The following is a 26,970-nucleotide window of genomic DNA, read 5'->3' as shown; positions in this document are numbered from 1 at the left end:
TAACGTCTATGATTCTCTGATAATCGTTTTGGATCTCTTCTGATTTTGCTGTTTCATTCATTTCATGCTCTAGGCTTGTGGGCTGGATGGCTGTTTTGTATTAAAACTTGTTTTAATACCATCTTCACCAGAGAGCTGTATGTTGTGAAGTGCACATTCTACAACACATCATTGTTAATTAATACTAAAAGAGTATTCTACAAGACATTGTTAATTAATACTAAAAAAGAGTATTTTTGGCACACCCACATTCTGTGTTAGAAATGTATCACCCCCACATTCTGTGTTAGAAATATATCACACCATCAGTCACAGGGCAGTCAAGAATCATTCTGAATACAATACCTTCCACACATCAAAAAGGTCTTACATTTAATTGGGTAATTTATTGCTAATATATCATTACTCTTTATTCAGTGGAGTTACTCTGGGTTTGAGCACTACTGTAATAGTTACACCATTGTTCCTTGCACGCTAGTTAAGTAGTTCTCTTTGAATGGTTTCAAAGCTTCAGTCACTGAGGGCCAGGTTTTCAAAGGTATTTAGGAGCCTAAAGCTACATATAGATGCCTAATGAAATATGCAAAAGCACCTGAACAGGTTAGGTGTCTGGGGCGGAATGCTACGTTCAGCCACTAGGTGGCGCAGTATGTAACAATCTCTGCAATCGGGCACTGTCATCTCCTCCTTGTACAGGGCAAACTCCTGTCAAATGTTATTGATGTCTCAGATTTCATTGCTAGCAAACATTTAATATTCAGAGTGGATGCATCCTTTTTTGGGTGGGCTTGTGTGAGGGGTTTTCCTCCCCCCCACCTCTTCAATCAGAAATGAATCATTCCCACTGTGATCACATAGCTATGCATGGTGCTAGCCCTAGGATTTCGGTGAGGAAGAGCATGATGATTCTTTGGGGGTAGTCCCAGAACACAGGTTCCCTTGTATATGAAAAGGGGTTGAGGGTACCTTCATGCCGTGACCAGCCTCCCACTGAAGGAGATGTACAGTGCAGCTGTTAAGGCTGGAGGAAATGGATAGATGACAAAATTTAAAAGCGATTTCAAGGATACTTCTCCAAATAAGTTAGGGGCCTGAGGGCAGCAGCCATTGGAGGGTTTCTGTATGTGTGGGTGAATGTTACCATTTACACAGTAGAGCTCTTTACCAAGAGTGATACGAGGTCTGAAAAACCTGCCCTACGGTGAGACGAAAGCAGCTCAGTTTATTTAGTTTATCCAAGAGAAGGTTAATAGGTGACTTGATCATGGACTATACGAAATTGCAAAGGGAGAAGGTTTCTGCGAGTAGAAAGCACTTAAGCAGACAATGTTAAAAGAAGATCAAATGGCTGGAAGTTGAAGAGAGACAAGTGCAGAGAAATAACTGCACTGTTATATTTTGCATCTTAATTAACCATTGGAATAACTTATCTAGGGATGTCACTATTTCCACATCACTTGACGCCTAAAAATCTTAACTGGATGTCTTTTTAAAAGGCACTCTGTAGCTCAAACAAGTTAGGACTTTATGCAGAATCATTTGGAGAAATTCACTGGCCTGGGTTATGCAGCAGGTCAGACTATATGATTACAGTGGCCTTAACATCAATTAACTAATTTATCACCATACCCTCCACTCTTGTGTTGTAGGCATGTCAATATTATTGTTCCCATTTTACAGACCGAGCTACTGAAAGAGAGTGAGGCAGAGATGGTCAGTGACTTTCCAAAGCCGCAGAAGGCATCAGAGAAAGGACTAGGATGCAGGAGTACTTCGCTCTCAGGGGATTTATCTACACTGGGAAAACAGGTGTTTAAAACTTGCTAATAACACTACTGATTTTCCCACTGTCAACAAACCTAGCATGTTTAGTCCACTAGAACAAATTGCCTCTCATGCTATTCAGCTGCCCTCTCTTGTACCCAGAAGCCACTCTGGTAACTTGCCAGAGAAGTCAGCTCATCTGCAGGAGGGTGGCACATGGCTGGGAGGAAGCTTTAATGATTGGGTTACACCAGTTACATCCACCAGGCTGATTTTAAAAGAAAAAGGTTTCTAGTCCTTTCCCTTGTCACAAATGCTGAGATCAACCTTGACATGTCCAGATCCATAAAATCAGAGGTTGCCAAAGCACAGTACTCTCTGTGAGGCAGCAGCTTTGACTGTTAGCAGTGTTTGTTTGCTTACTTGCTACTTTACATTCTCCATGAAGGTACTTAAAACTTTGGAACTAGCTCTAGTCCTAACTAGGTCCTGTGTAAGTTGAGCATCATGGTATGCTAAATGGTGCATCTCTCTATTGGGCTTTTGCAGACTGATAGGATTGATAGGGCTGTCGTTTTGTGGAGCTAGGGAGTTTTGTTGGCTCTCATGTAGTCAGCTATCTTGTAATTTATGTCAGAGTCCAGAGCCTCAGCTGGGTCTCTTAAAAACCTTTCATGAATTTAAATAAATAATTTGCAATGTGATCTTCCAGCCACTCAGTTTAATTAGTAAGAACTTACTTTATTATTTTTTCAAATTCGGTGCTGAGCTGAAAATTGTAAAACTTTCATGTTTATTTGGTAAGTTTTACTTTTCTTTATTTATATCCAAACCAAACGTATTGAAGTTTCTGTCTTCCTTAACAGAAGATATAATGCTAATGCTAAGAATTTATAACTTTAAAGGAACCCCCTGAACTAGTAAAGTGGATCCACTGATGCTCCAGGACCACCAGCCTTCCTAAAGCAGCAATGAGAAACCCTAAATGATGGATTTTCCATTGTGCATTTCACTTATGTTGTTTCCTTCCTTCAGACTTCTTTGAATCCTTCTCTGCCTGATGACCTTTTGGTTGCGCCTTCTTGAGGAATGTACGACGCAGACATGATAGGATAGACTCTTTGAATCTTCTTACAGCAAGAATAAGAGCAATGAGGATGAGGAGAGCAAGACCAAGTATTGCCCAAAAAACCCACCAGATTTTGCCACTCACTATTTGTGGGGGAGGGCCACTGTCAATGCTTCCTCCAAAGCCATGGAACTGACAGTTTGGAGGGGCCCAGCCCATGATACAGTGACAGTTTTTATTATTGTTGCAAACTCCTCTCTCGCTGCACTTTTTGTCTTCATCACAAGCTCTTTTAATCACTGAAGCAGCCATACATGTCCGGTTCATACAAACCTGTGTGTTGCCACACGTTGTGCCATCTGCCACTACTCCGATGTCAACAATATCTACCCCTGGATGATAGTCTGTGCCCCAGCACCACCCATTGCCCATAGGTGTTTGAATTATGGTTGCATATTCCTCCAAGACAGGTACGGTTTTTACATTCACACACTGCACTCTCCCACACAAAATGTTGCTATGGTTGCATTTCTCAAACGCAGTTTCTTTTCCGTCACCCCCACAGTTGCCAAACCGATCAGCTTTTACATTCAGTTCGTTGAAGCAAATTTCTGGAGCAGCTCTAGCTCCTTTTCCAAAGATACTTTCACACTGTAAATTATGGGTGGCGCATTTCCCCTTATAACAGTAGCCTTTGTCACTGCATGCATTTCCATCCTGCTTATACACATCTTCAGGACACCACTCAGAAATCCCGTCGCAATACTCGGGCAGGTCACACTCGTCTGCAATTGCTCTGCATGTTCTTCCTGGTGGAAGAAACTTACATTTTCTACAGCACTGTCCAACAGAACAAACCGCTCCTGGCTTCAGTGTGCAATTGTGATGGCAACAAGGATCTCTTCTACATTCTCGTAGGTTCCCACAATCACAGTCTTCTCCATGGTCCACTACTTTGTTACCACAGCGCTGAAGGGTAAAAAGTGTGTGAGGTTCAGGGATGTTAAACAAACAGTTTCCTTTTCCTTTATCCATTAGGTCTAAAAAATAATTTTTACTGCAGTTACTGAATAGACTGGTTCTTGAACTCGCTTCACTCATGATGCAGCTGGTGTGTTTGCCACACATACAGCCTGTGTGATCGTGCTCCATGCCAAGATTATGACCCAGTTCATGAGAGAGAACCTTTGAAAAGAGTACTGGAGAATCATAAATGTATGCTTCAACTCCTGCTCCATAATAGCCTTCACAGATCCCACTGACATATGCCCTCCCAACTAGAGCTCCAAAATTTTTATAAATAAATAGGTGTGCAGCATCATGTTTCACCCGTGGAGAAATATTAAGTCTTCTCCAGTCATTAAAACTCTGAAGAAGCAACCTAATGTCTTCAGGAATGTTAATGGGGTTGCTTTGCGTCCAGATCAATAGCCCAACCAGAAGTATACGTAACTTTAGAGATTGAAAATGAGAATCTGCCATGTTGACTGTGTCAACAACGAGATAGGTCACATTGGTTTCATTTTTCCCATGATAGTCAAACATTTTTTTGTCCACCACTATAAAGAGCTCGAGATACCTGGTGTGTCTGAATCTTATAGACAGGTCTTTACCTATTAAGTCCTTCCTAGTCTCCGTTACTGTTGCTGGATGTTTTCTTTCTCCATCAGTTACTTCACACGTCACAGCCTTGGGTTCCATCTCCTCTGTTCGATAAAGACGGTGCTGGAACGTAAAGGAAGTCTTCACGGGTTCAATGCCATAGTTTAAGCTCCCAATCTGGAGAAACCCTTTGAGTCCAGAGCAGGTGCTGAGGGCCACGTGAGACTCTGGGGTATTTTCCACATACCCATGATAGTAGCAATCGTCTGGAATATGGGGCTGATCTACTCTTAGTTGACCTCTAGCATCATAAGTGAAGACCGGGAAATTTTTTACTAGGAATCCTTTCTTCTGCTTTAGGTGAACTACGTGGATCTTTCTTTCCACCTTGATGGCATAGGACATCTCGTCCTTGGTGGCTTTGCCTTCTTTCGGTGCTAGCTTCCTCGGAACTATCACTTCGTAGGAAGCAAACCGTGGAGGTGGATGAGGACTAGCGCCTGTGCTGGGAAGGAGAGACCCCAGCAGCACCATGGAGACGCCCAATTTGAGGAGCAGCCCTTGTCCCAGCACTCTGTCCCTTGCCATCAGACTCCTCGGCATTAACGCTAATCCTCTCTGGGTCTGGTTTATGGTCGCTGCTTTCCAAACTGGAGCAGAGAAGGGAAATTGTGGGGTGTGTTAACTCGGCAGCACGGTCGTTAATTCAATCACCGAGTGGCTCCTTCTCATCTTAAAAAGCAGCAGGTAATGCCTCTCTCTCTCCACTCCCAACTGCTGCCCATGCCCGCTGCCAACTGCCTCTCTGAGCTTTAGTGAGTAGACCCAGTAAAACTTGTCCCCTTACATTTCACGCTCCAGATCAGCATCAAGTAATGCACAAAGGGGCCGGCCCTCTTTCACACCCACATTTCTGTGGGCTCCCTCCTTGCCCATCTCGCCTTTGTAACATCAATGGATTGTGCTCGCCATTAGTGTGATACCAAGTACCACAGCGCAACAGACCGTCTCGCTATATAATAAAACACAGCTCCACTAACAAACCGCTGTATGCAAGGAAATCCAGGCTTCTAAATGGGCAAAACCAAAAAAAACGAAAGATGGGTTATGTTTAACCCCTGAAATTCCTGCTGCCGTGGAATGGCCGGGATGGCGGTTGATTGTTTTGTTGCCTCTTTAAACGTGAACATTCTACGGCATGTGGCTCGGGTTGGAGAGGGGCTTAGAACGTAGCCATGTGTGGCTTGTGCAGAGACAGACTTTAGGGCTTTCCAGTTAAGAGTATGTAGGACTTCAATTAGAGAGAGAGAGAGAGAGAGTGTGTGTGTGTGTGTGTGTGTGTGTGTGTGTAAGTAAAACTAGCACTTTTCCAAGCTATACCAGAACCCAGCGCCGTGAAAGCCCAGCTACGCCCCGTTCCTAGATTCAGTTCTCACAAGAGCTGGTGCAGTTATTCACGCTACAATTCACAAAAGTCCTTGTTGGGACGCAATTAACATAGTCCTGCATGTGGCACCTGTGCCACGACTGCACGACAGAAATGAAATGGTATCTAGCATTTAGCACTGCCCCGATTCCTGTACACCACAGAGCACCCATCCTGGCCCTCAGCGATGTCAGTCTTCCACTACCTCCTTTTCCAACGCCGCCCAGTGTTAAGATAATGAGTTGTGTGTGCCTGGAGAAATCCTTTGATGTGTTGGAAGGGGACAATTTGGTGAATGGGGCGCTGGATGGCTGTCAGCAGCTACTATGCTGAGGCTTGGGGGCGGGGGGCAGGGGCTTGTGAAGGGGGAAAATGCAGGAGGGCCATAGGCTGTGTTGCCACAAACAACCATTTAAAAATCATGACTCAGCTCCCCAGGTAGCAGGAGATTATTTTAAACAGCGAGGGACTTTTTTTTTTTTTTTTTTTTTTTTTTTGTTAAACTGTTTTTTTTATCCTGGTCTGCGTTCTGACCTTTGAGCCTACAGGGGTGAGGCTGCCCAACCCTGATTTTCTGTGAGCTTCAAAATTCAACCTGAACTGCTAAAAAACACAAAAGGGGGTCATCCCCCCACCCCCTTTGCTGGCTGCTTGGAGGGGATTCCACTTGCCCTCTCCTACGCCCTGGGGTGGGGTAAGGCGGGAGTGGCTGCCATTGATCCCACTCTAGCCTTTGCCCTTATCGATAACCCACCTCCCTCCTGACCCTCTCCGGGAAGCCTCCATGGCTTCTTCCTTCACTCATCTATATTTGCCCATGCTAGTGTCCTTCCCTTGGGGACCACGGCCCTTTCTCACCCTGCCCTCCCCACCCACCTGTTCTTCACAGTGCCCCTCTCTGCCTCCTCAGAGAATATGGGGCCGCCCTCCTCCCTCAGGGCACCAGTACTTTAGCCCCACGGGTAACAATGGGGGACACGGACAATGTCCATTTCTTTTAAGAGCTGCCTAAAGCCCTCCTCCACAGGCTGTAGGGAAGTGGCAGCCATCTTAACTGAGGGCTGCCTGTGGCTTATGTCTCACTGAGAACAAGGAGAGATGACGGCCATTTGGAAAGCTGACTTTTACTGAAGGGGACAATATTAGGTGCTACCAGTCTCTGCTGAGGGGAAAAAACTGTGGGTTGTGAAGGAAAAAAAATGGCAAAAAATAGGAACCTTAGCCCTACATATTACGTTTTTAAAACTCCCAATTGGGTCTCGCCCCTCTTCTGCCAGCTTGTGTGCCACTTCACCATTATCCTAAAAAAACACATTGGGGATGAACGGGGAAGCAAGGCTGCCGGATTCCAGTCAGACCCCAGTTACAAACCCTGGCACAGATAAGCTGTGAATTGCTTAGGGCTGATGGGGGCGGGGGGATGATAAATAGATTTAAATCCGTCAGTTTTTTAATTCGCTGACCATTTTGCTATTTGATTCCAAGACCAAATTTATTTAAATATTTTTAAAAACAGAACTGCCAAAAGTGTGTGTGCGTATGTATAAAGTAAATTTACATGAGTCCTATTGAAACTAGTCATCCGGACCCATCGATTCTCTGTCAGGGTTCCCCAGGCATTTCCACAACTGCTCTGAGAAACCCTAAACCAGGGGTCGGCAACGTTTGGCACGCGGCTTGCTAGGGTAAGCACCTGGCGGGCCCGGCCAGTTTATTTACCTGCTGACGTGGCAGGTTCGGCCGATCGCGGCCCCCACTTGCCGCGGTTCGCCGTACCGGGCCAATGGGAGCAGCAGGAAGCGGCACGGGCGAGGGATGTGCTGGCCGCGGCTTCCCGCCGCCCCCATTGGTCCGGGACGGCGAACCGCGGCCAGTGGGGGCCGCGATCGGCCGAACCTGCCCGTCAACAGGTAAATAAACTGGCCCGGCCCGCTAGGGTGCTCACCCTGGCGAGCCACATGCCAAACGTTGCCGACCCCTGCCCTAAATCATGGACTTGCCACTCTGCACTGGCTTTTAGAAGCTAATGCTGCCTTATTTTTACATGCTCCTGCGAGAGAGATTTATTTGCGCAACGCTTTCCGATGCTCTACGAATCACTTTTGTTACAGGCTTTTTAAGTAAGAGAGCAATAGCTGCAGCAACTATAGCGGCAGCAATGGTTATGCCCACAATAGTCCCGACAAAACTAAAGAGTCCAGTTTTGGAAAGTGGTGGGGGCCCACTGTCAATGCTTCCTCCAAAGCCGGCGAACTGACAGTTCGGAGGGGCCCAACCATCATTACAGTGGCAGTTCCCGTTACTGTTGCAAACCCCTCTGCCGCCGCACTTCTTTACAGTACAGTTGGATGTCAGCACTGTTGTCTCATTGACACATGTATGGTTAATACAAATCATATTTGTACCACACTTTGCGCCATCGTCTACTATACCAGTATCAGAAAGCTCCATCCCCACGTGAAAGTCTGTACCCCAGCACCACATATTATCCACTGGAGTTTGAATTATGGTCGTATGATCCTCTCCCCGCGGTATTCTTTTTACATTCACACACTGCACCCTTCCACACAAGATGTTTTCCAATTTACATGCCTCAAACTTTACATCTCCACCGTCCCCTCCACAGTTGCCAAACCGATCCCCTTTTGAGTTCACTTCTTTGAAGCAACTTTCTGGAGCTGCCATGGCTGCTTTGCCAAAGAGGTATTGACATTGTAAATTGTGAGTAGAGCAAAACCCATGAAAACAGTAGCCATTGTCACTGCATAAAGTCCCGTCTTGCATATACACATTCTCTTGGCACCACGGAGAAGTCCCATTGCAATACTCAGGCAGGTCACATTCACTTGTCTTCTTTCTGCATGTTCTTCCTTCTGGAAGAAACTGACATTTGTGACAGCACTGTCCCAAATCACAAATAGCCCCTGGCTTCAACTGGCAAGTGTGATCACAACAAGGGTCCTTTTTACATTGCTTTTTGGAGCCACAATCGCACTGTTCTCCTGGGTCAACTATGAAGTTGCCACAATGCTGCACGTGAAATAGTTTTTCAATTTCTGGGATGTTATTCAGACAGTGTCCTTGCCCTGACACTGTTAGGTCAAAATAGTCTCTAGAACTGCAGTTACTGAATTGATGGACTTGTATATGATGCGCATTCATGATGCAGGTACTGTCATTGGCACATACGCACTCTTTTCCATCATGTTTCATGCCAATATTATGTCCCAATTCATGAGCAACTAGCACAGCAAACTCCTTTGAAGGGCCATGCATGAATGCTTCGACACCCGATGCACGTTTCTTATCACAGACACTTCTCAGGTACGCTTTTCCAATGTTTGCTCCAAAGTTCATATACACAAACAGGTGTCCTACATCATGTGGCGCCCGTGGATAAATGTGACGTTTTCTCCAACGGTTAAAATTGGAAAGAACCTCACTTATATTGTGTGTAATTTTGATGGGGTTGCTTTCTGTCCAAATCTCTAGTCCAGTTAGTAGCACGCGAAGACGAAGAGGATAAAAAAGCTCATCCACCATACTGACTACATCAACAACTTGCATCGAAACATTAGTTATATTTCTGCCTGAATATTCAAACCGCAGTTTGTCCACCACTATAAGAAGCTCCATATACTTAGTGTGCGTCCAGGGATGAAATTCCTGTGCTTTGTGAACCTGCCTCCTCTCCGTTTCAGAAGCTTGATATTTGATCTCTTTGGCAGTTAATCCACATGTCACAGCCTTGGGTTCCATCTCCTCTGTTCGATAAAGACGGTGCTGGAATGTAAAGGAAGTCTCCACAGGTTCAATGCCATAGTTTAAGCTCCCAATCTGGAGAAACCCTCTGAGTCCAGAGCAGGTGCTGAGGGCCACGTGAGACTCTGGGGTATCTTCCACGTACCCATGATAGTAACAATCATCTGGAATATGGGGCAGATCTACTCTCAGTTGACCTCTAGCATCGTAAGTGAAGACTGGGAAATTTTTTACTAGGAATCCTTTCTTCTGCTTTAGGTGAACAATGTGGTTCTTTCCTTCTGCCTTGATGACATAGGACACCTCATCATTGGTGGCTTTGCCTTCCTTCGGTGCTAGCTTCCTCGGAACTATCACTTCATAGGAAGCAAACCGTGGAGCTGGATGACGACTAGAGTCTGTGCTGGGAAGGAGAGACCCCAGCAGCACCATGGAGACGCCCAGTTTGAGGAGCAGCACTCTGTCCCTTGCCATCAGACTCCTCGGTATTAACGCTGGATTAAACTGAATGCTCTCTGGATCGGACTTATGGTTGCTGATGCCCAAACTGCAGCAGAGAAGGGAAATCTTGGGGTGTGTTAACGCAGCAGTACTGCCCTTAATTCAATCACAGAGCAGCTCCTTCACCCAGTACAACCCAGCATCTTAAAAAGACACAGGTAATGCCCCTTTCTCCATTGCTAGCTGCTGTCCATACCCCCAGCTAACTGCCTCCCTCTCTGACTCTGAACATTTTAATGACCAAGTTATATTCCCCACACCCTCCTTATATATCACCAGCTAGATCCACCTGGAGTATCAAAGCTGCCTGCCACCTTTCACATACATTTTTATGGGCACCCTCCCCATCTGTGTCTTTTGTATTTTCAGGGGTGCGCTCTCTCTGTCTGGCAGGGCAATACTACGTCCAACAAAGCAGCAGGTCAGCCAGAGAGCCCAACTCCGCTATATTATACAGCACAGACACACTAACAAATCTGTCTGTGAAAGGAAATGTAGGCTCCTAAACTAGGAAGAGGATAACACTTATAAAATGTTACTCCCGAAACTTTTGCTGCAATGGAATGGCCCAGATCGTGTCTGTTTCTCTTCGTGCCTCTTTGAATGTGAACATTCTACGGCATGAAGCTCAGAATGCAGCCATGTGTTCCCCCATGCAGGGATGGGCATGAAATGGAGATTTGGATCCCTGGGATTCTACTCGATATAAATTTGGAATGAATAAGGCAATGGAAAGATAAAGGGTGGTGAATAATGCCTCAGTCACTCATTGGGACCTAATATAGCAACAAGACACACCTTGGGTTATTAATTAATGCTTTTTGGCACACTGGCTAGCAGATTGCCCTTTTCTAAACACCCTATTGCTGCTCATAAGCTGACATTTTATATATTTTGTTTTAATTGTTTTTTTGGAAAGTGGGTTGCATGCATTGAGCAATGCAGCCTTCTGCTCTGGAAGATATTCTCACAGTAGGGTGAGAAAATGAAGAGGCTTGTAAGCTTCCTGCCCGCTACAATTTTACGTCTATACAGCTTGTTTGGGTTTTTGTAATCTCTCTTTTTAAGTTACCGGGACTTTTTAGGCCTGTTCTTTCCTCCTTTCTCCAGCACCATGGATGCTATGTCACAGCAATGCTTTACAGATCAAATAGCCACTCACTTTCTATTATGCTAATGATTAAAAATAGTTTTATTGAATAGTTAGGTTATTTACAATTGAAAGTGGGTTGGAGAGGCAGCAATGTCCCAAAATTGCTGTTACTGTGTCCTCCCCATCTCCCTCCATCCCCAGCCTGCCTATCTTCAGCACGTCTCCCCTCCATTCCCTGTCAACTTTAGGAGTGCAGAGATTTCTTAAGCATTGAGAGCCTCATTGGGTTGGTGTCACGGTGTAGCATCAATCAGAATGTGCCTTTGGACAGTCAGTCTTTTCCTGTCTTCCTGCCATATTCTAACAGGGCTCTGAAGATATCTGACTGATATCAAATGCAGACTGTAATACAGTGAAGTATGAGTTAACGAACTATCCAAGAAGCAAGAAAAAACATCAGTCTCCTAGTAGAGGGTGTTCTTTACTGAAAGGTTGAACAAAATTCTACGGGAAATCTTGGGACAGTTCCCATTTGTGTAAAGTTCTTATGAAAGCAACATCATTCCAGATAGAAATCGCAACATAGTGAACTCAAAACTTTGCAATGCCTTCCTTTGCTTCAGCTTCATTTTCTTTAATGCAATGCCTTGTGAGAGTTTTCCCTTTATGCAACTCATTAAGGAAATAAGAATAACTAGTTTCTGCTTCCAGGAATACCCTTACAGCGTGGGGTCACCAAATGTAAAAGGAGACATCAGATTTAAAACATTAAATTGAGTCTTAGCTACCATAGTAGAAACACATCAACTTTATCTCCCCAACTCAAAAATTACAGCTACAGTAAGTTATACAGTAGAACCTCAGAGTTACAAACACCAGAGTTACCAACTGACCAGTCAACCACACACCACCTTTGGAACCGGAAGTATGCAAACAGGCAGCAGCAGAGACAAAAAAGAAAAAAAGCAACTACAGTACAGTACTGTTTAAATGTAAACTATGGAATGAAATAAAGGGAAAGCAGCATTTTTCTTCTGCATAGTAATCTTTCAAAACTGTATTAAGTCAATGTTCAGTTGTTCATGTAAACTTTTGAAAGAACAACTGTAACTCTTTGAAATGTTTGTAACCCTGAACAGAGTTACCAACAACCTCCATTCCTGATGTGTTTGTAACTCGGAGGTTCTACTGTATATACTCTGACAGAATGGGGCTAAACTGTATTCTTATTGAGTGTATAATGCTGCCATCTACAGGGAGGCATCGTAGTTACTAAAGAAGAGATGACAGGTTATCTTGCCCCGCCTATAATTATCAGTGTGAGATTGTCACCTACCTTTATTTTCTGGTGCTTTGTCTAGCCCAGTTTTGTAGTTTGCCCTTAAACACAGCACATTTTATCTCAAAGCACTTTACAAATATGAATCAGTTAGGCCACGCAGCACTCTTGTGAGGTACAAAGGAATGTGACTATTCCATTCTACTACAGGCAGGTAAAACTGAAGCAGAGAGGTCAGATGACATAGTGAGAGAAACAGAGCCCAGTTGTCCTGGGTGTGGACCACAGGACTGTCCCTTTCTCCCTGTTGAGCTACAAAGATTTAAATTCAGCCTTGATCCAAACAAAAAAGCCAGATACCTTTTAAGTTTAGTAAAATCATTTTTTATGTACACTGATGAATAATATTTACAATCTAATACTGATCCAAAATAAACTATTACAGATAACACTGAAAAGGAGAAATGAAAATATTCTTAATACACAGAAGTTAAACATGGCATATGAAGAGTTCCAAGAGAGATTTCCAAAGGAAAAACAAGTGGTAATGATATCATTTAACAACTTCCTATTTCCAAGCCAACACATTCTCTTTCTAGACAAGTTCTTCTAATCTTTTCTTTTTTAAATAGCCCCAAACAGTCAAATCATAAGATAAGCCAGATATATATTTAAAAAAAAATAAATAAAAAGGTCAAATGATTTCAGGCAAAGATTTATTTAGAGTTTTATTTAAAAACAAAAGAACCCCTCGCATAGTAGCTTCCTTTATCCTTTGTGTTTTTATAAAGAAAGGTTCTTTTATGGGGTACCATCCATCAGACCCTTTCAATTCAAGATATTTAAAATATTACAGTCTGCTAAGGAGAACTGGTGGAGTTTATTACCAAACAAAAATATGCACAATCAAGACAAAATACCTGGCAGTTTCATCCATTGAAAAATAAAAATATAGGGCAGAAAAAATAAAATGTACTTAAATATTTAAATGAAATCCATTAGTGTATTTAATTTTGAATTCAAAAATTTAACTTTAATTTTTAAAAAGTAAAATAAATCATTTTCTCATTTTATAAAGCCATTTGACCTTCAGTTTCAACTGTGTCACCTTAATCTCTTCCTTCCGACGCATTTCAGATTAATCTAGTCTCAATTAGTATATGGACAATATCAAAGTAAACTTACAAAAGGCAGTTTTTCCACCAGAGACTTGGAAATTTGACTTCTCCCCCTCCAAACCTGCACCGTTAAAATACTGAAACCGTTCTAACTCAGGCCTGAATTTACCCATCTTGCAATTACTAACGGCACAAAGTCATCCTGTCATTTAAATAAATTAAAACCGATAAATGGAGGAGGGACTCGGTCACAACGCTGAGTAACTAGCCAGCCAGTTATAGGTCTTCCTTCCCATTTTCTAGCCCTGGTTTGGATTTCTCCTAGAAGTAGTTGTCATAATACTCTAAGGTTTTCTACAAAATGGATATTTTGTTTTGTGGAAACAGTTTGAAGCTATTTCTTACAAGTGATTACAAAATAGCAGCACCAAAGGGGTTTTTGGGAATCCCATCTTGGCTTCGCTTCCAAAGCAAAGCCATATGGAAATACCAGGTCACTGGTTAAGGCAGTAGTGCCCAAAGTTTGGCCCGTGGAATTCTATAAGGCAAGCCTTGTCATGATCACCTTTAATACTGGAGGCAACCTGCATGAGAGAACAGGTCCCTGCATGCTATACTCCATCTTGCTCACAAAGCAGAAATTGGTTGGATCACAAGAGAGCATGGCATTCTGGGACCAGTATTTTTTGTTGCCCAGCATTCCATATTAAAGATGAGGATAACTACAATCTGATCCATTTTATATGTGAGCTACGGGTGGCCTTATGCTCCTGGGAAGATGCCAGTGCGGTGCTCAGTTGGGCAAAGTTTGGGCCTCCTGGCTTACAGGATAAAGCTTCAAAGCCGTTTGTGGGGAATTAGCTACGCAATCCCTATTAAAATGATGTGACTGCCTTGTTTAATTCTCCATACACCATGCTTAAAAGTTGACAATTAAGATGTCCCAGGAAAAACAGACGTCGAGTGAAAGTTTAAAACAATCTCAAATATTTAAAGACTTTATGGATGTTGACATGAGCGAGAGATTAGTGCAAAGGAAAGGTGTACCAGCCTGAAGCCTTGCAGCTGCTACTACAGAGAAGTGAAGAATGCTCATTTCTGCTAACGGATTGTACCTATGCCTTAATCTGGAGAGGGCATCTCTTTCATGGAGGAGGACAGTTAAAGTATCCACGTTCCATTTGTCCTATGGACCACAGCCTTGGAAGTTATTCCCATCTCGTATAGTTTTATGGGGCAGGACCGTTACTAACCAGAATTAGCCAGAGATCAAGTTCACTTTACCAAAAAATTAGGTTTCCAGCAAGGAAATATAAAACCATTATTCATTGCCTGCTAGTTCACTACCTTTCTCATTAGTATGTATCGGTGCACAAGTATTCCATGTAGTGTTTAAGGGTGTTATTCTTATTAGGCAAAAATCTCCCATTGTAGTCAGGAAAGGTGCTAGCTAAGTAAGGACTGTGTCCTAAAATTGCAATAATCAGGCCGTTTAAAGCTTTAAGCAGTGGGGGGTACTGCTGGAAGGGATCAAAACAGCCGACACACAGACAATGTATGCATTGGAAAAGAATGCAAACTGAAACATCTCCTTTATGTAGGAAAAACCAAGTCATTGTTTACAAAATCCTACAAAAAGTATCAGATGCAGCTTTGCCAGCCAAAGCAAACAGGTAAGAGGAAGTCTGATTTAGAAAAAGACAGAATGTGGCCCAACTGCCACACTGAGTACACTGGGAGATTTATGGCTCAGGTTGTTAAATGTAAACCCAAGAGTAATCAGCTATGAAATGTAACAAAGTTCAAGAGTAATTACTCCTAATAGCCCTGAATTGGCACTTCAGGCTGCAGACCATACGTTCTCTGTCTGCACAGGTATGGTACCAAAATATCTCTATAAAAAGCCTTCAACGAGTCTCAAAAGAAAGGAAAGTATCAGAAAATAGAAAACTAGAAATATTTACAGATTTTATTTTTTAAATTATAAAAAAAAGCTTTTTTTTTTTTTTTTTTTGGAGCCAAAGTTTCAGACTAGTGTAAGGATTTGCCCTTGGTGGCCTTCACAGTATGCTGCACCATAGGGACTTGAGTCGGGGGCAGCTCTGGGTCAATCTCTCCCCAGGCAGATGAAGCTCAAGAAAATCACAGAGCGGATGTGCTTGGACTCCAATGAGGGACATAGATGGATGACCACTAGCCATCTCGCATAGCAGCACTGTGATTATACACAGGATGATCCCTTCCAGCCAGGAGGACAAGCTTGATTCTGTGCTTCTACAGGGTTATATATTCCAGAAGGAAAATGGTGGAGTGGTGGGAAAAAAAACAAAACTCAGGCTCAACTATTCATCTGGGGAAAAGGCAAACAAATCCACCCACATGTTGCTGCCTGAGGGAGAGATCACTATTAAAATAAAAACAATAAGCACAAGTTACTGAAGTTCTCCCCTACTATTTTAAAATGAAGACAAGGCATCTGATGCTGAATAGCCACTCAAGTCCTGGTGAAGCCAGGAGCAAAATGTGGAGCTGGAGAAGAGAGGTACAGAATTACCAATCAGAACTGAAAATTATAGCAAGAGTATGGACTTGAGTACGTGTCTCCTTAGCAATGCTAAGAGTGGCTCTTGGGTTATCTGGCAGAGGAGAAAGTTATTCTGCTGTCACTACAATGCTGCAGATTTTAGGTAAAAAGGATGCCTATGAAGTTTGTTCCATGGCACTTGCTTCAAATATTTACTGAGCAAAATGCTAAGAAACTGTAGTTGTCTCATTCATATACTTAGTCATTGCAGCTGTCAGTATAGCAGATGGAAGGCTGCTTCTGCATCTGGTTATTAAGAAAACAAACGGTCTTTAACAATATAATTTGTCCCTTTCAAGGGACTCATGAATTAACAGTACATGAGTAATCATATATACCTTGAGGAACTGAGTTTTAAAAAAATATTACAGTACCAATGATTTTTGTATCTACAACTATACAGGATTTTCAAGCAGTGTGGAAATTTAATGAAATAATTATGATTTATTAATTTACATAAAAAATATTTTACAGTTAAAGAACAGCTTTCAAATGGTAAAAAAAAAATAGTAAGAAGCTCTAGCTATTGTGAATCATGGGAGTTTGTCTGCTCTTCAATAACTTGTTTCACTATTTCTGCCAGCTTTAGCCGGTCCACCTTATCTGTGAATCCTCTGCCTGAAATTAAAGAAAAAGCAAGTCAGCTTCAGTGTGGTGGAGGGAGGAAAGCAGACAGTCATAACTGGCTGAATACAAACTGATGCTTTGATCCCGGACAGTAATGCTTAGGGTAACCTTTTGAAAAGCCCCCAAGTGACTCAGAGGCCTAACCCACATTCAAAAATCAATGGGACTTAGGTGCTTTTTGAAAAGGTTACCTGAGCCTCAAACATAAAATTTAAGCAGGTTTTAAAAAACCATTTAATTCATGCTCTGTGCTGGCAAAGCTGACACCATTGGGGCCATCTAAGCCTGAATGGATTTAAAACCGGTTTGTTAAAACGGTTTCAAAACATACCCTGCAGACAAGAGCAGTCTCTGTCTTAGGAGAAGGCGTCACTTACCATTCCAGCTGAAGCTCTGTAGAGTGTCTCGCAATAACTTACACTCCCTATTATATTTCCATGCTTCCTGCATCACTTCATTCAATTTCTCATCTTCATTCTCTCCTATTTAAAAAAAAGACCAGATAAAACAGATTTGTCATATAAATTCTCAGCAAAGGATGCACCCTTCTTTTTCTCCTGCATACTGGTTTGGGGAGCAGAGGCTTTGTTTAGAAAGCCAGTTTAATAGCACCACATGCCACTGTTAAAGCAAGGTGTTAACGCTTTATTACACAGGTAATTTACAATCCACATGCCGTTACAAAGAGCAATCCTATTCTTGTAATTGGAAAGTTTTGCAGTGACCTTGCCCACATCTCAATCCTTCCTTCTCCCAGGTCTCTGTTGGGCTGTACCAAGAAGAATCCATGTAACTAATTTGAACAGCAACTCATTCCCCAGGCTCTGTAGATCTGCCTTCTATCCTCTCCTGCCTCTTGACCAACAGGGTGCTGATTTCCTTCAAAAGGCTGCACAACTGACAATACGCACCTCCACAGATCCCCTACAGTGGCATGTGCGACTCCCAAGCACTGGAAGGCTCTTCTAGCTAGACATCCCATCACACATAAATCAGCAAAGGGTTGCACTAAAGTTATGTATATGAATCAATCTTTTGCAATGAAGTTTCCTGTATATGGTGTCCTAGAGATACACATTCTAGGGCAAAAGGGCATTGATTCATGTGTGTGTTAGCGTTGCCTTCAGGGCTGGTAAAAAGGGACAATTCCAAAGATGCTGGGCTTTCCTGCAAGGAAACTATTGTCCTATAGCTATAAAACAAGCCCCTTTAGGACTCCATGTCAGGCAATCTGCTCCCTATTTCCTGAGACTGACTATTGCAATAGGAACGCTGGGCATACTCCTTCATTGCTGACACAGGGGCTAAACTGGCACCACAGTAAACATGCATTAGTTTTCTTAAAAGTGGTGACCTTTACCAGCCTGTGGTAGAATACACTGTGCAATGACATCTCTGAGTTTTTCCAGAGCCACATTGGAATCGTCGCTTCCGTTCTCAGGATCGTGGATATAGACACCATCCTTCGGTTTAGTGCTGTAACAGATGGGAGTGAGAAGGAAACACTATGACAGTCTGAGCACAACACAGCCATGTAACCAAAAGCCAAATCTAAGAAGAAAATAACTGCTAATAGCAGAAGTTTGAAAGAAGTCTGATCATATCCATTACTCAATACACAATTCTGAACCCATGTATATTTCTCTTATGGGATCTGGAAACCTGTAAAATAAAGTAGATTTATCAAAAGTTCTGACATAGTATTCTGCCTTTTGATGGCACCTTAGATCAGAAGATTAAGACTTTTACTAATATCATAAGAACAGCTGTCCTGCTCTAACCACTTTCTTATAGCTAGGTCTGCTCCATTCTAACTATAAATGATATAGAATCGTAGGACTGGAAGGGACCTTGGGAGGTCGTCTAGTTCAGTTCCCTGCACTCATGACAGGACAAAGTATTATCTAGGCCATCTCTGACAGGTGTTTGTCTAACCTGCTCTTAATCTCCAATGATGGAGACTCCACAACCTCCCTAAGCAATTTATTCCAGTGCTTAAGCACCCTGACAGTTAGGAAGTTTTTCCTAATGTCCAACCTAAACCTCCCTTGCTGCAATTTAAGCCCCTTGCTTCTTGTCCTCTCCTCATAGGTTAAGAAGAACCATTTTTCTTCCTCCTCCTTGCAACAACCTTTTATGTACTTGGAAACTATTAGCATGTCCCCTCTCAGTCTTCTCTTCTCCAGACTAAACTAACCCAATTTCTTCCATCTTCCCCCATTAGGTCATGTTTTCTTTAATAATTTTTGTTGCTCTTCTCTGGACTTTCTCCAATTTGTCCACATCTTTCCTGAAATATGGTGCCCAGAACTGGACATAATACTCCAGTTGAGGCCTAATCAGTGCGAAGTAGAGCGGAAGAATTACTTCTTGTGTCTTGCTTATACAACCCAGAATGATGTTTGCTTTTTTTGCAACAGTGTTACACTGCTGATTCATATTTAGCTTGTGATCCACTATGACCCTCAGATCCCTTTCCGCAGTACTCCTTCCTTGACAGTCATTTCCCATTTTGTATGTGTGCAACTGACTGTTCCTTCCTAAGTGGAGTACTTTGCATTTGTCCTTAATGAATTTCATCCTATTTACTTCAGACCATTTCTCCAATTTGTCCAGATAATTCTGAATTTTAATTCTATCTTCCAAAGTACTTGCAACCCCTCCCAGCTTGGTATTGTCTGCAAACTTTATAAGTGTACTCTCTCTGTCATTATCTATATAATTGATGAAGATATTGAACAGAACTGGACCTGTAACTGATTCCTTCGGGGCCCCTCTTGATATGCCCTTCCATACATTTAAAACTAGAGATTTAAAAAAAAAATTCAACTATTTTTCCAAACAAAATGCCATAATACAATGTAATAAAAGATTCCAACTACCTGAACACAAACACTATTTGGGGAAAAAACAAGAAGAGTAGCTACTCTGCTTCTAACCATAGCAGAAGAAAAAAAAATTATACTCAATTTACTGTACTTGTAAGAACTAGATACTTACACTCCATCTGCTTATTACTCAAATGGAAAGTTACTCTATCCAAAATACCATTACAAGTTATAGTTAGTCTGTTGCTTCCAATTTTTGAATTTTACGTGTATTACCTGCTCTGAAGTTCACATACTGTTTGATTGTTAGCCTTAATTTGAACATTTGTCATTTTAAGTGGTGTCAGATGTGTCAAAAGAATTTTTTTTCTTGTTAAGCTTAAATTTTAACTCTTTGGTAGGTAGATTGCGAAGTGCCTCTTAAGTCCTGTCCATAAATTCCTAATACAATATACCAAACTTATAAATAAAAAAATAGATAACAAATGGAAGAAAACAGAAGCTGACAGTAATGAATATAAAAGAAAAGTTATGAAGTGTAGAAAATTGATAAAGGAAGCTAAGGGACACAGGGCAACATCTATGGCCAACAGTGTTAAGGATAATAAGGAGTTTTAAAAATATATTGGAAACAAAAAGTATTCTGGCAATGGTAATTTGCTAGAATAAATGGTTGAATTATCAATAATAATGCAGAAATGGCAGAAGTGTTCAATAAATATTTTTGTGGTATATTTGGGGAGAAAAATATGATCTAGTTTCATCATACAGTGGTGATTACACTCTTTGCCTTGCACTAGTATCTCTGGAGGATGCTAAACAGAAGCTAGTAAAATAAGACATTTTAAGATCAACAGGTCCAACTTGCATCCAAGAGTTTTAAAAGAGCTGGTTGAGGAGCTCACTGGATCATTAATTTTGCTTTTCAATAAGTCTGAGAGCACTGGGGAAGTTCTGGAAGAAAGCTAATGTTGTGCTAATTTTTAAAAAGGGTAAACAGGATGAACTGGGTAATTATAGGCCTGACAGCCTAACAGCGACACCCTGGGCAAGATAATGGGACTCTATTAATCATGAATTAGAGGTGGATAATGTAATTAATTAAATCGACATGAGTTGTTGATGAGCTGTGAAGATGCTATACATGTATTATGGTTACTAGGTTTGACTCCGGCTGTTTCAGCACAGGAAGTAGGAACTAGCCAACCAACCAACCAACCAGACATTTTAGGAATTTCAGTCAAACAAACCTTAACAGAGGTTTAAGTGTTAAACAACAATTGAAGCATCCTGGCTTCTGACATTTAGGAATTATTAGATTGTAAAACATTAGAAATTTTTTTTTAGAAAGTTACCCTAGCAATTTTCTCTTGCGTAGAATTGGATTGTTGACAGAGTGGAGGGGTTTGAGGCTGACTTTGAGGTCTTGGATTCTCATGTTAGCAAGCTGTTCTGCGTGAGCCTGTTGTATCCCAGCAACCATTGCCTGGAATGGAAAAAGTTACACATAGTGTTTTAATTAGTTCCTTTGTGTATAAAAGGCCAATATAAGCCAGTACAAAAACAGTTCATAAAAATCCTGCACGCATTTCAGGGATGCACAATAAAATCATGCTTGTGCTACACAAGACCAGCTCAGTACTGAGCAGTGACCCTGTGCTGGATAATATCCTGACCTTACAAGGGCCTGGACTCAGTCTAATGGGTCTTCTCCATGTCTAACTTCCATGATCTTAGAGACCTGAGTGTGCGACCACCTTTGTGCAAATGAGTTTTCCACTTAGTCATTTAAAGGGGGTGATACAGACCACACAGCTGAACCCCTGACTGCCAACCAATGGACTCATAGCTGCAGAACCAAGGTAAACGAAGGAGAAAAAGGATGCAATACTGAAGTGAGCAAAGCACCTAGAGACAGAAGAACCCTAATAGGTCACATTTACTATAACTGTCCATCTCCTCCTGAGTCTCACTAGGTCAGGGTTGCTCTTTACAGCCGATCTTCAAGCATTTTCTTTCTAGCCCAGTTTTAAATGAAACTTTTTGGTTTCAGGAACAAAGATTCTCCTTCTCTTTCTGAAGGTCATCAACATCTGAGCTCTTAATCTGCAGGACATAGTTTTAAAACAAAATGCTTAACAAACATCAATGTGGCCCGTTTCCAGACTTGACCTTTTTGAAATAATAAAACGTTATCTAAACCTTGTCCATCATCATTTGGGAAGAGGGCAAAATGTTATCGAGAGCTTCAGTGGAGTTTAGCCAGGGATGGTCCAGGACTCCTTCTATAGTCAGCCGTTCCTCGGGCTTTACCTTCAGCAGCCTGAGAGAGAAAACAAATCGGTCCTTAAAGATGCTCCGTTCTTTCTAAGCAACAACCTTCTGTTCTGCCTAGAATCAGAGTGCTTTTAATTTTGCAGTTACCATCCCCAGAGATGAGAGTTCTTCTTTGACTAGAATGCCAACAAAACCTCTCACAAACGATTTGCTCCTCATCAGTCATTTTATTCCAATGACTCTTTCTGGAGATCTATTTAAGCACTGCAGAGTCACAGTGGGTATCTTCAGTGACACAAAGTGAGAAAGGGATCCTGTAATGACTGCACTCAGCTAACTTGTATCTTCAGATCCTGTGGTAGAAAAAGTTCTCCTCCTTTAAGAAATACCCCACGCAAAAAGGATCAACATTCTCTGGAAATGCACTTCTACAGATCTGCCAGCTAGTGGGACTTACTTAATCAAGGATTTTGTGCATGCGGAGTAAGGCAGAATTTCAAAGCTAGGTATTTGTTTACTGAACAGACTCTGCTCCTATAATGCAACTTCTTTGCACTGTTTCCTCAGCAGAAGGATGGACAAGTGGACACCTTTGCAACTGAGACAACCTCTATCTCTGGTGATTTAGCAGCACTTAATATAAAGAACTCTCCAGTGACCTACTGATTTAGGCAACTATTTAATGGCTGTGCTTGCAACAGGTGGATGGCCTCCTTTCCCTTCCGTCCCTGACACTGATTGCACAGCCTCCAGAATACTCAGCTCTCCCATGATAACTGGATAAATTAGCTATTTCCACCTAAGTTTCTATACTGCCAGATATCTGTTTCTTCTTTGCTTTTTACTTATACCAACACTCAAAGCACAATTTTACTATAATGTAACAACTGTAGAGTCCCACATAGGATTGTAAAGAAGAGTTGCATTGTGAGATTCTGTGAAAACCTTATGGATTGTTATGGAGAGAATGTTTACAGTAGCCATGGGAGAAAGACAAATCACTAGAAAGAGCAGCCTGGAAAAGATTCTGCAGGAAAATTAAAGCTCCCACTATTAAGCACAACTGTTTAATATAAAATAAGATGTCCGTATTATGGCTGATATATTATTGGTATTGCTGATTGGTCAAAGATAAAGGTCAAGTTGGAAATAGACAAAACAATACGGTCTATTTAAGCCACAATTAACTTTCTTGCACAACTATACAGTAAACTGATTATCTGATTGTATAGCAGAATTGTTCAATATAGAAAGAAAAAGTAGGTGACTTTTACAGAAATGTCAGCAGTGCCCCAGGCTAGTCCATAGATTTAGGTACAAGGCACAGGTGGCAAACAAGTCTCCATTTCAGTTTTGATTCAAGACCCCAAGCCATATGCATTTTTTTCTTTAGATTTAAAAGGGATCATTTATAGTCTTATTCTTAAGTAAAGATCAAGGCCACATATCAGCTAAACAGGCTCCAAAGCAAGCAGCCACCTGAAGGCAGAATGTGACCTCCAGAGCCAAGGCTCATGTGAATAACAATCTATTTTTTTAAAACCCCAAAATAAACAGAAAACAGTGCACATACAGGCTAAGAACCTCTCTCAAACAAGAGGATCCTCTATACAGACTTAAATATCTTACTGCACATCAAGCCATAGACAGGTTCTGACACATTTGCTGGAGAAGGACAAAGAAGAAAAGTAGTTTTGAAAGTTTATTAAAGAGAATGAAAGAAAACTGACTTTATCCAAATTAGTGACAGTCTGTAGAATCCAATATCGTGGCCATTTTGAAATACAGGGGAACCTTCTTAGAGTGAAGCTGCTGTATGAAAAAAGCGGATTTCCCTCTAAGTGAAGGTTTCAGTGAAACCATAACTGCAATTTGTATGTCAAAGCCCTTCTGGACTTTCTCTAGACCATTAAAAACCGGTTCCTCCAATATTTACAAAAGTATGCTCCTGGAGTTTTTACAGTGCCTTAAAGGGGACAGTGTCAGGTTAAAATAATTAAATAGATTTGATTTTCACTATTTATGTTGCTTTTAATTTTTTTTTTTTTTTCATTTCTCTGATTGAACAGTGAAAATGCAACTAGTCAATTTCACTTTTAAAAATGCGGTTGGCTTCTGATCAGTTCCATTTTCTGGTTATCATGCAATAGCAGAGTGCTGCAATGTTTGAGCTGCGAACACTTCAGGGAATATTTATTTGCTTTTAAAAAAAATGTACAGAAATACTTATTTGGGGGTCTTAGGGTTTAACAGATTTTAACGCTCAAATTTTAATCCAAACGTGACCTGACAGAGTCCCTTTGATAAAATACATACCAGAAAAACTTTAGCTCTGTGCTCAAAAACCACTTCTGATCAGCTGCTTGGTTTAGACTGGGTACACGTGCACTACGCATTCAACACCTGTACTTTTCCAGAAGTGTTGCATGAGGATTTAACTGTACCGCTCCCCGTTAAAGGCTAAATCTCCATGCAACTCTAAATAATTTAGTGGTAGGAGCCGATAAAATGTGAAGACAGTAGTTTGGAAAGAGAGAAACAAGGGAAAACATTTACCAACCTTTGTTCATGCTGAATATGAAATACAATGTTCCAGTTTTATACACGGTAGACAATTTTTTTCCTTTTGAAAACGGAGCCTTTAGTGACAAAATATTTAGTGATTTTCCAATGTCTTGATATAAATAATAAAGAGTAACATAACATTTTCCTCAACTGACTCACTTTCTCACAATGTCTTTTGCCATTTCTGAGATCTGGCTCCATTCTTCCTCTGGAAATTCAAAACTTCCTGTCATGATCTTTTTCCGCATGTCCTTTGGAATTGTCCGACTGTGGTGTTTGGAGTAAAAAGGAGGGTATCCGCACAGCATCACATAAATAATGACACCCAGGGACCACAAGTCACAGCTCTGAAAGCAAGGAAATTATCACTTTTGGGGCACAACTTACGGCAAAGCACTGTGTAGCCATGTTAAAAGATCTACACGACTTCTTATGAAATGCTGAAATACCTTTTGGTCTCTATCTAGTGGTCTGGTCTGAATTAGTTTATTGGAGAGGGAAAAACAAAATCAATGAAAAAAGTGTCCAAACTCTATAAGAATTTAGATTTCAAAAGTTTTTTTTCCCCTCCCATTAGCTGCTTAATACTTTACCTTTTTCTTAAATAGAAAGATTAAATTTTAAGTATTTTTGCCAGCTAAATTAGTTGTGTATTTTTTTTTTAAATCTTTTTTTTTAAATGAGTAATTTCCCAGTGTACTTAGTAATGTTCTGATAGTGACATGCTAAGATTCAAGTATCCTTGTATATAGATCAGTCAAAAACAAATTGTACAACACTTCACAAGTTTGCCCAGTATACCTGCATATGCCTCTGACTTACTGAAGGGCCTTCTGACACCCAGATCCTCAGGGTGGATTTGGAAAGTAGATACCCAACATGTTTTACTTCTACAAAAAGTCAGTTGTTTTAAAAAAAAAAAAAAAAAAAAAAAAAAAAAATTCAAACAAACTCCTATGTGGTTTCACCAGATACCTTTCATGGTCAAAATTTTCCCCAGGTTTCCAGTGATTTCAATGGAAGATAGGAGCTTAACCTCTTTTGAGCATTCCACCCTTAGAGTCTACATTTTAACAGCCAATTCTGTACTTACAAAAAAAACCCCCAAAATATTACACACACACACTCTCTCTCTCTCTCTCCTGATCCAGTACACACACACACACACACACACACACACACAAAAAACACTCAAAGGCTCAAGGGAAGGGCTTTTCCTCCAATTTAACTTTGTAGCAAAATGACATAAGCAGCATTTATTACTCATGAAGGTGGATCATTAAACATTTGCAATCAGAGTGGCCCTGAATTACTATGTAAAGACAGTTTACGTGGGAGTTTATCACAGTCTATTTCAGAGAGCAGGGCATATGTTAGGTGCTGTTTTTACAGTGAGTCACATTTGGCAGGAGGATACTGGTAAGAACATTTTATACACCACTCCTAGCTAGTTAATGAAGCTATGACTGAAAGCTGTTCAAGAATGAGCTGGAACAGTTCATTAAGTGATCTCCGTCACATGCAAACAATGCTGCTTATCACAGTATAATTCCACGGGACAAGACGAAAACTAAACAGGGTGAAAAGGGATAACACATTGGCAACAAACTGGTTAATCTTGTCAATACAGGTACGCACTGTGGAGTTCATTCCTATTCTTCTGACTCTTTCCTTTATGCTAAAATATAATTCATACTTTGATAATGTACAGATTTAATTCACTGAAGGAACAAAACTGCCTTCAAGCTCTGTATCAACAGGACAGTGAAAAAATATTTTTTTTTAGGACTTGCAAGAGTTGCATTTGACACTTCCGTACTGAAAGGGAGAGAAATTACTTATCCGCTATTGGGTAGTCTACCTGTTGCAGTCCACAAAAGTACACCCCATGTCCCCCCGTTGTGACTTTTAAGAGCTTATCAAAAAGCATTTGGACCACTTTCCCTATCCCTGAGGCTCAATGGTAAATGGATGAGAGAGGGTGTGAGAGAGCCACGGTATGTGAATCACTATACTGAAAGAAACTCCTGTCGGAGACCTGTTCTGTCCATTCCATTATTTATGTAAGTGTCTGGAAAGTACTGGTTTCTTCCCGCTAAACTCTAACCAAGCTACTTTTCAGGGATTCCTCCTGAAAAGGAAGAAGCAAGCAAGACATATGGGGTAATGCAGTAGAGATCACCTCTGTGTACTACCATTTGGATTTCTGATATAGTCTACTCAAATGTACCTCCATATACCAAAGACTCAGTGTATGCTGAGCTGAAGAATTACCCTTGAGAGTGATGTCAGTGCAAACATTTTCCCTTGCAATCAGAGAACTCTAGGCTTTCTTCAATCAAAGCTGAAAACCTCACAGGAAAACCCTAAGTGCCCAAAACACCACTAATTATGGAGGGAAAGATGCTGGTAAGCAGACTCAGTTTTTAGGAGAAGCCAAAAAGGAATACGACCTTCCTGGTTAGCCTTGAGAGT

General features: G+C 41.4%; 3 protein-coding genes across 4 annotated transcripts in view; all 3 read right to left on the bottom strand.

The window, feature by feature from the left end:
* Positions 1 to 2,773: 2,773 nt before the first annotated feature.
* Positions 2,774 to 5,038, bottom strand: LOC128824934 (disintegrin and metalloproteinase domain-containing protein 20-like). Its single transcript, XM_054006877.1, has one exon. It carries the CDS (start codon positions 5,036 to 5,038, stop codon positions 2,774 to 2,776), a length of 2,265 nt encoding a protein of 754 aa, XP_053862852.1.
* Positions 5,039 to 7,901: 2,863 nt separating this feature from the next.
* LOC128824875 (disintegrin and metalloproteinase domain-containing protein 9-like) lies at positions 7,902 to 10,106 on the bottom strand. The gene has a single exon (XM_054006754.1). It carries the CDS (start codon positions 10,095 to 10,097, stop codon positions 7,902 to 7,904), a length of 2,196 nt encoding a protein of 731 aa, XP_053862729.1. The 5' UTR covers positions 10,098 to 10,106.
* Positions 10,107 to 12,869: 2,763 nt separating this feature from the next.
* MAPKAPK5 (MAPK activated protein kinase 5) overlaps positions 12,870 to 26,970 on the bottom strand; it is a 31,791-nt gene continuing 17,690 nt past the window's right edge. The window contains exons 9-14 of one of the 2 annotated variants that reach the window (XM_054006606.1): positions 24,655 to 24,842; positions 21,856 to 21,976; positions 21,009 to 21,139; positions 18,180 to 18,301; positions 17,203 to 17,307; positions 12,870 to 16,816 (exon numbers count right to left, since the gene is read on the bottom strand). In XM_054006606.1, coding sequence (XP_053862581.1) covers positions 16,722 to 16,816; positions 17,203 to 17,307; positions 18,180 to 18,301; positions 21,009 to 21,139; positions 21,856 to 21,976; positions 24,655 to 24,842 — 762 coding nt within the window. In that variant the 3' untranslated portion in view covers positions 12,870 to 16,721. The remainder of the gene's footprint in view (positions 16,817 to 17,202; positions 17,308 to 18,179; positions 18,302 to 21,008; positions 21,140 to 21,855; positions 21,977 to 24,654; positions 24,843 to 26,970) is intronic. The other variant, XM_054006607.1, reaches the window with a different exon arrangement.

Source organism: Malaclemys terrapin, chromosome 16, assembly GCF_027887155.1.
Source record: "Malaclemys terrapin pileata isolate rMalTer1 chromosome 16, rMalTer1.hap1, whole genome shotgun sequence".
Lineage (NCBI taxonomy): Eukaryota > Metazoa > Chordata > Testudines > Emydidae > Malaclemys > Malaclemys terrapin.
The sequence above is the reverse complement of the archived record's forward strand: the minus strand, read 5'-3'. Positions and strand labels throughout refer to the sequence as shown.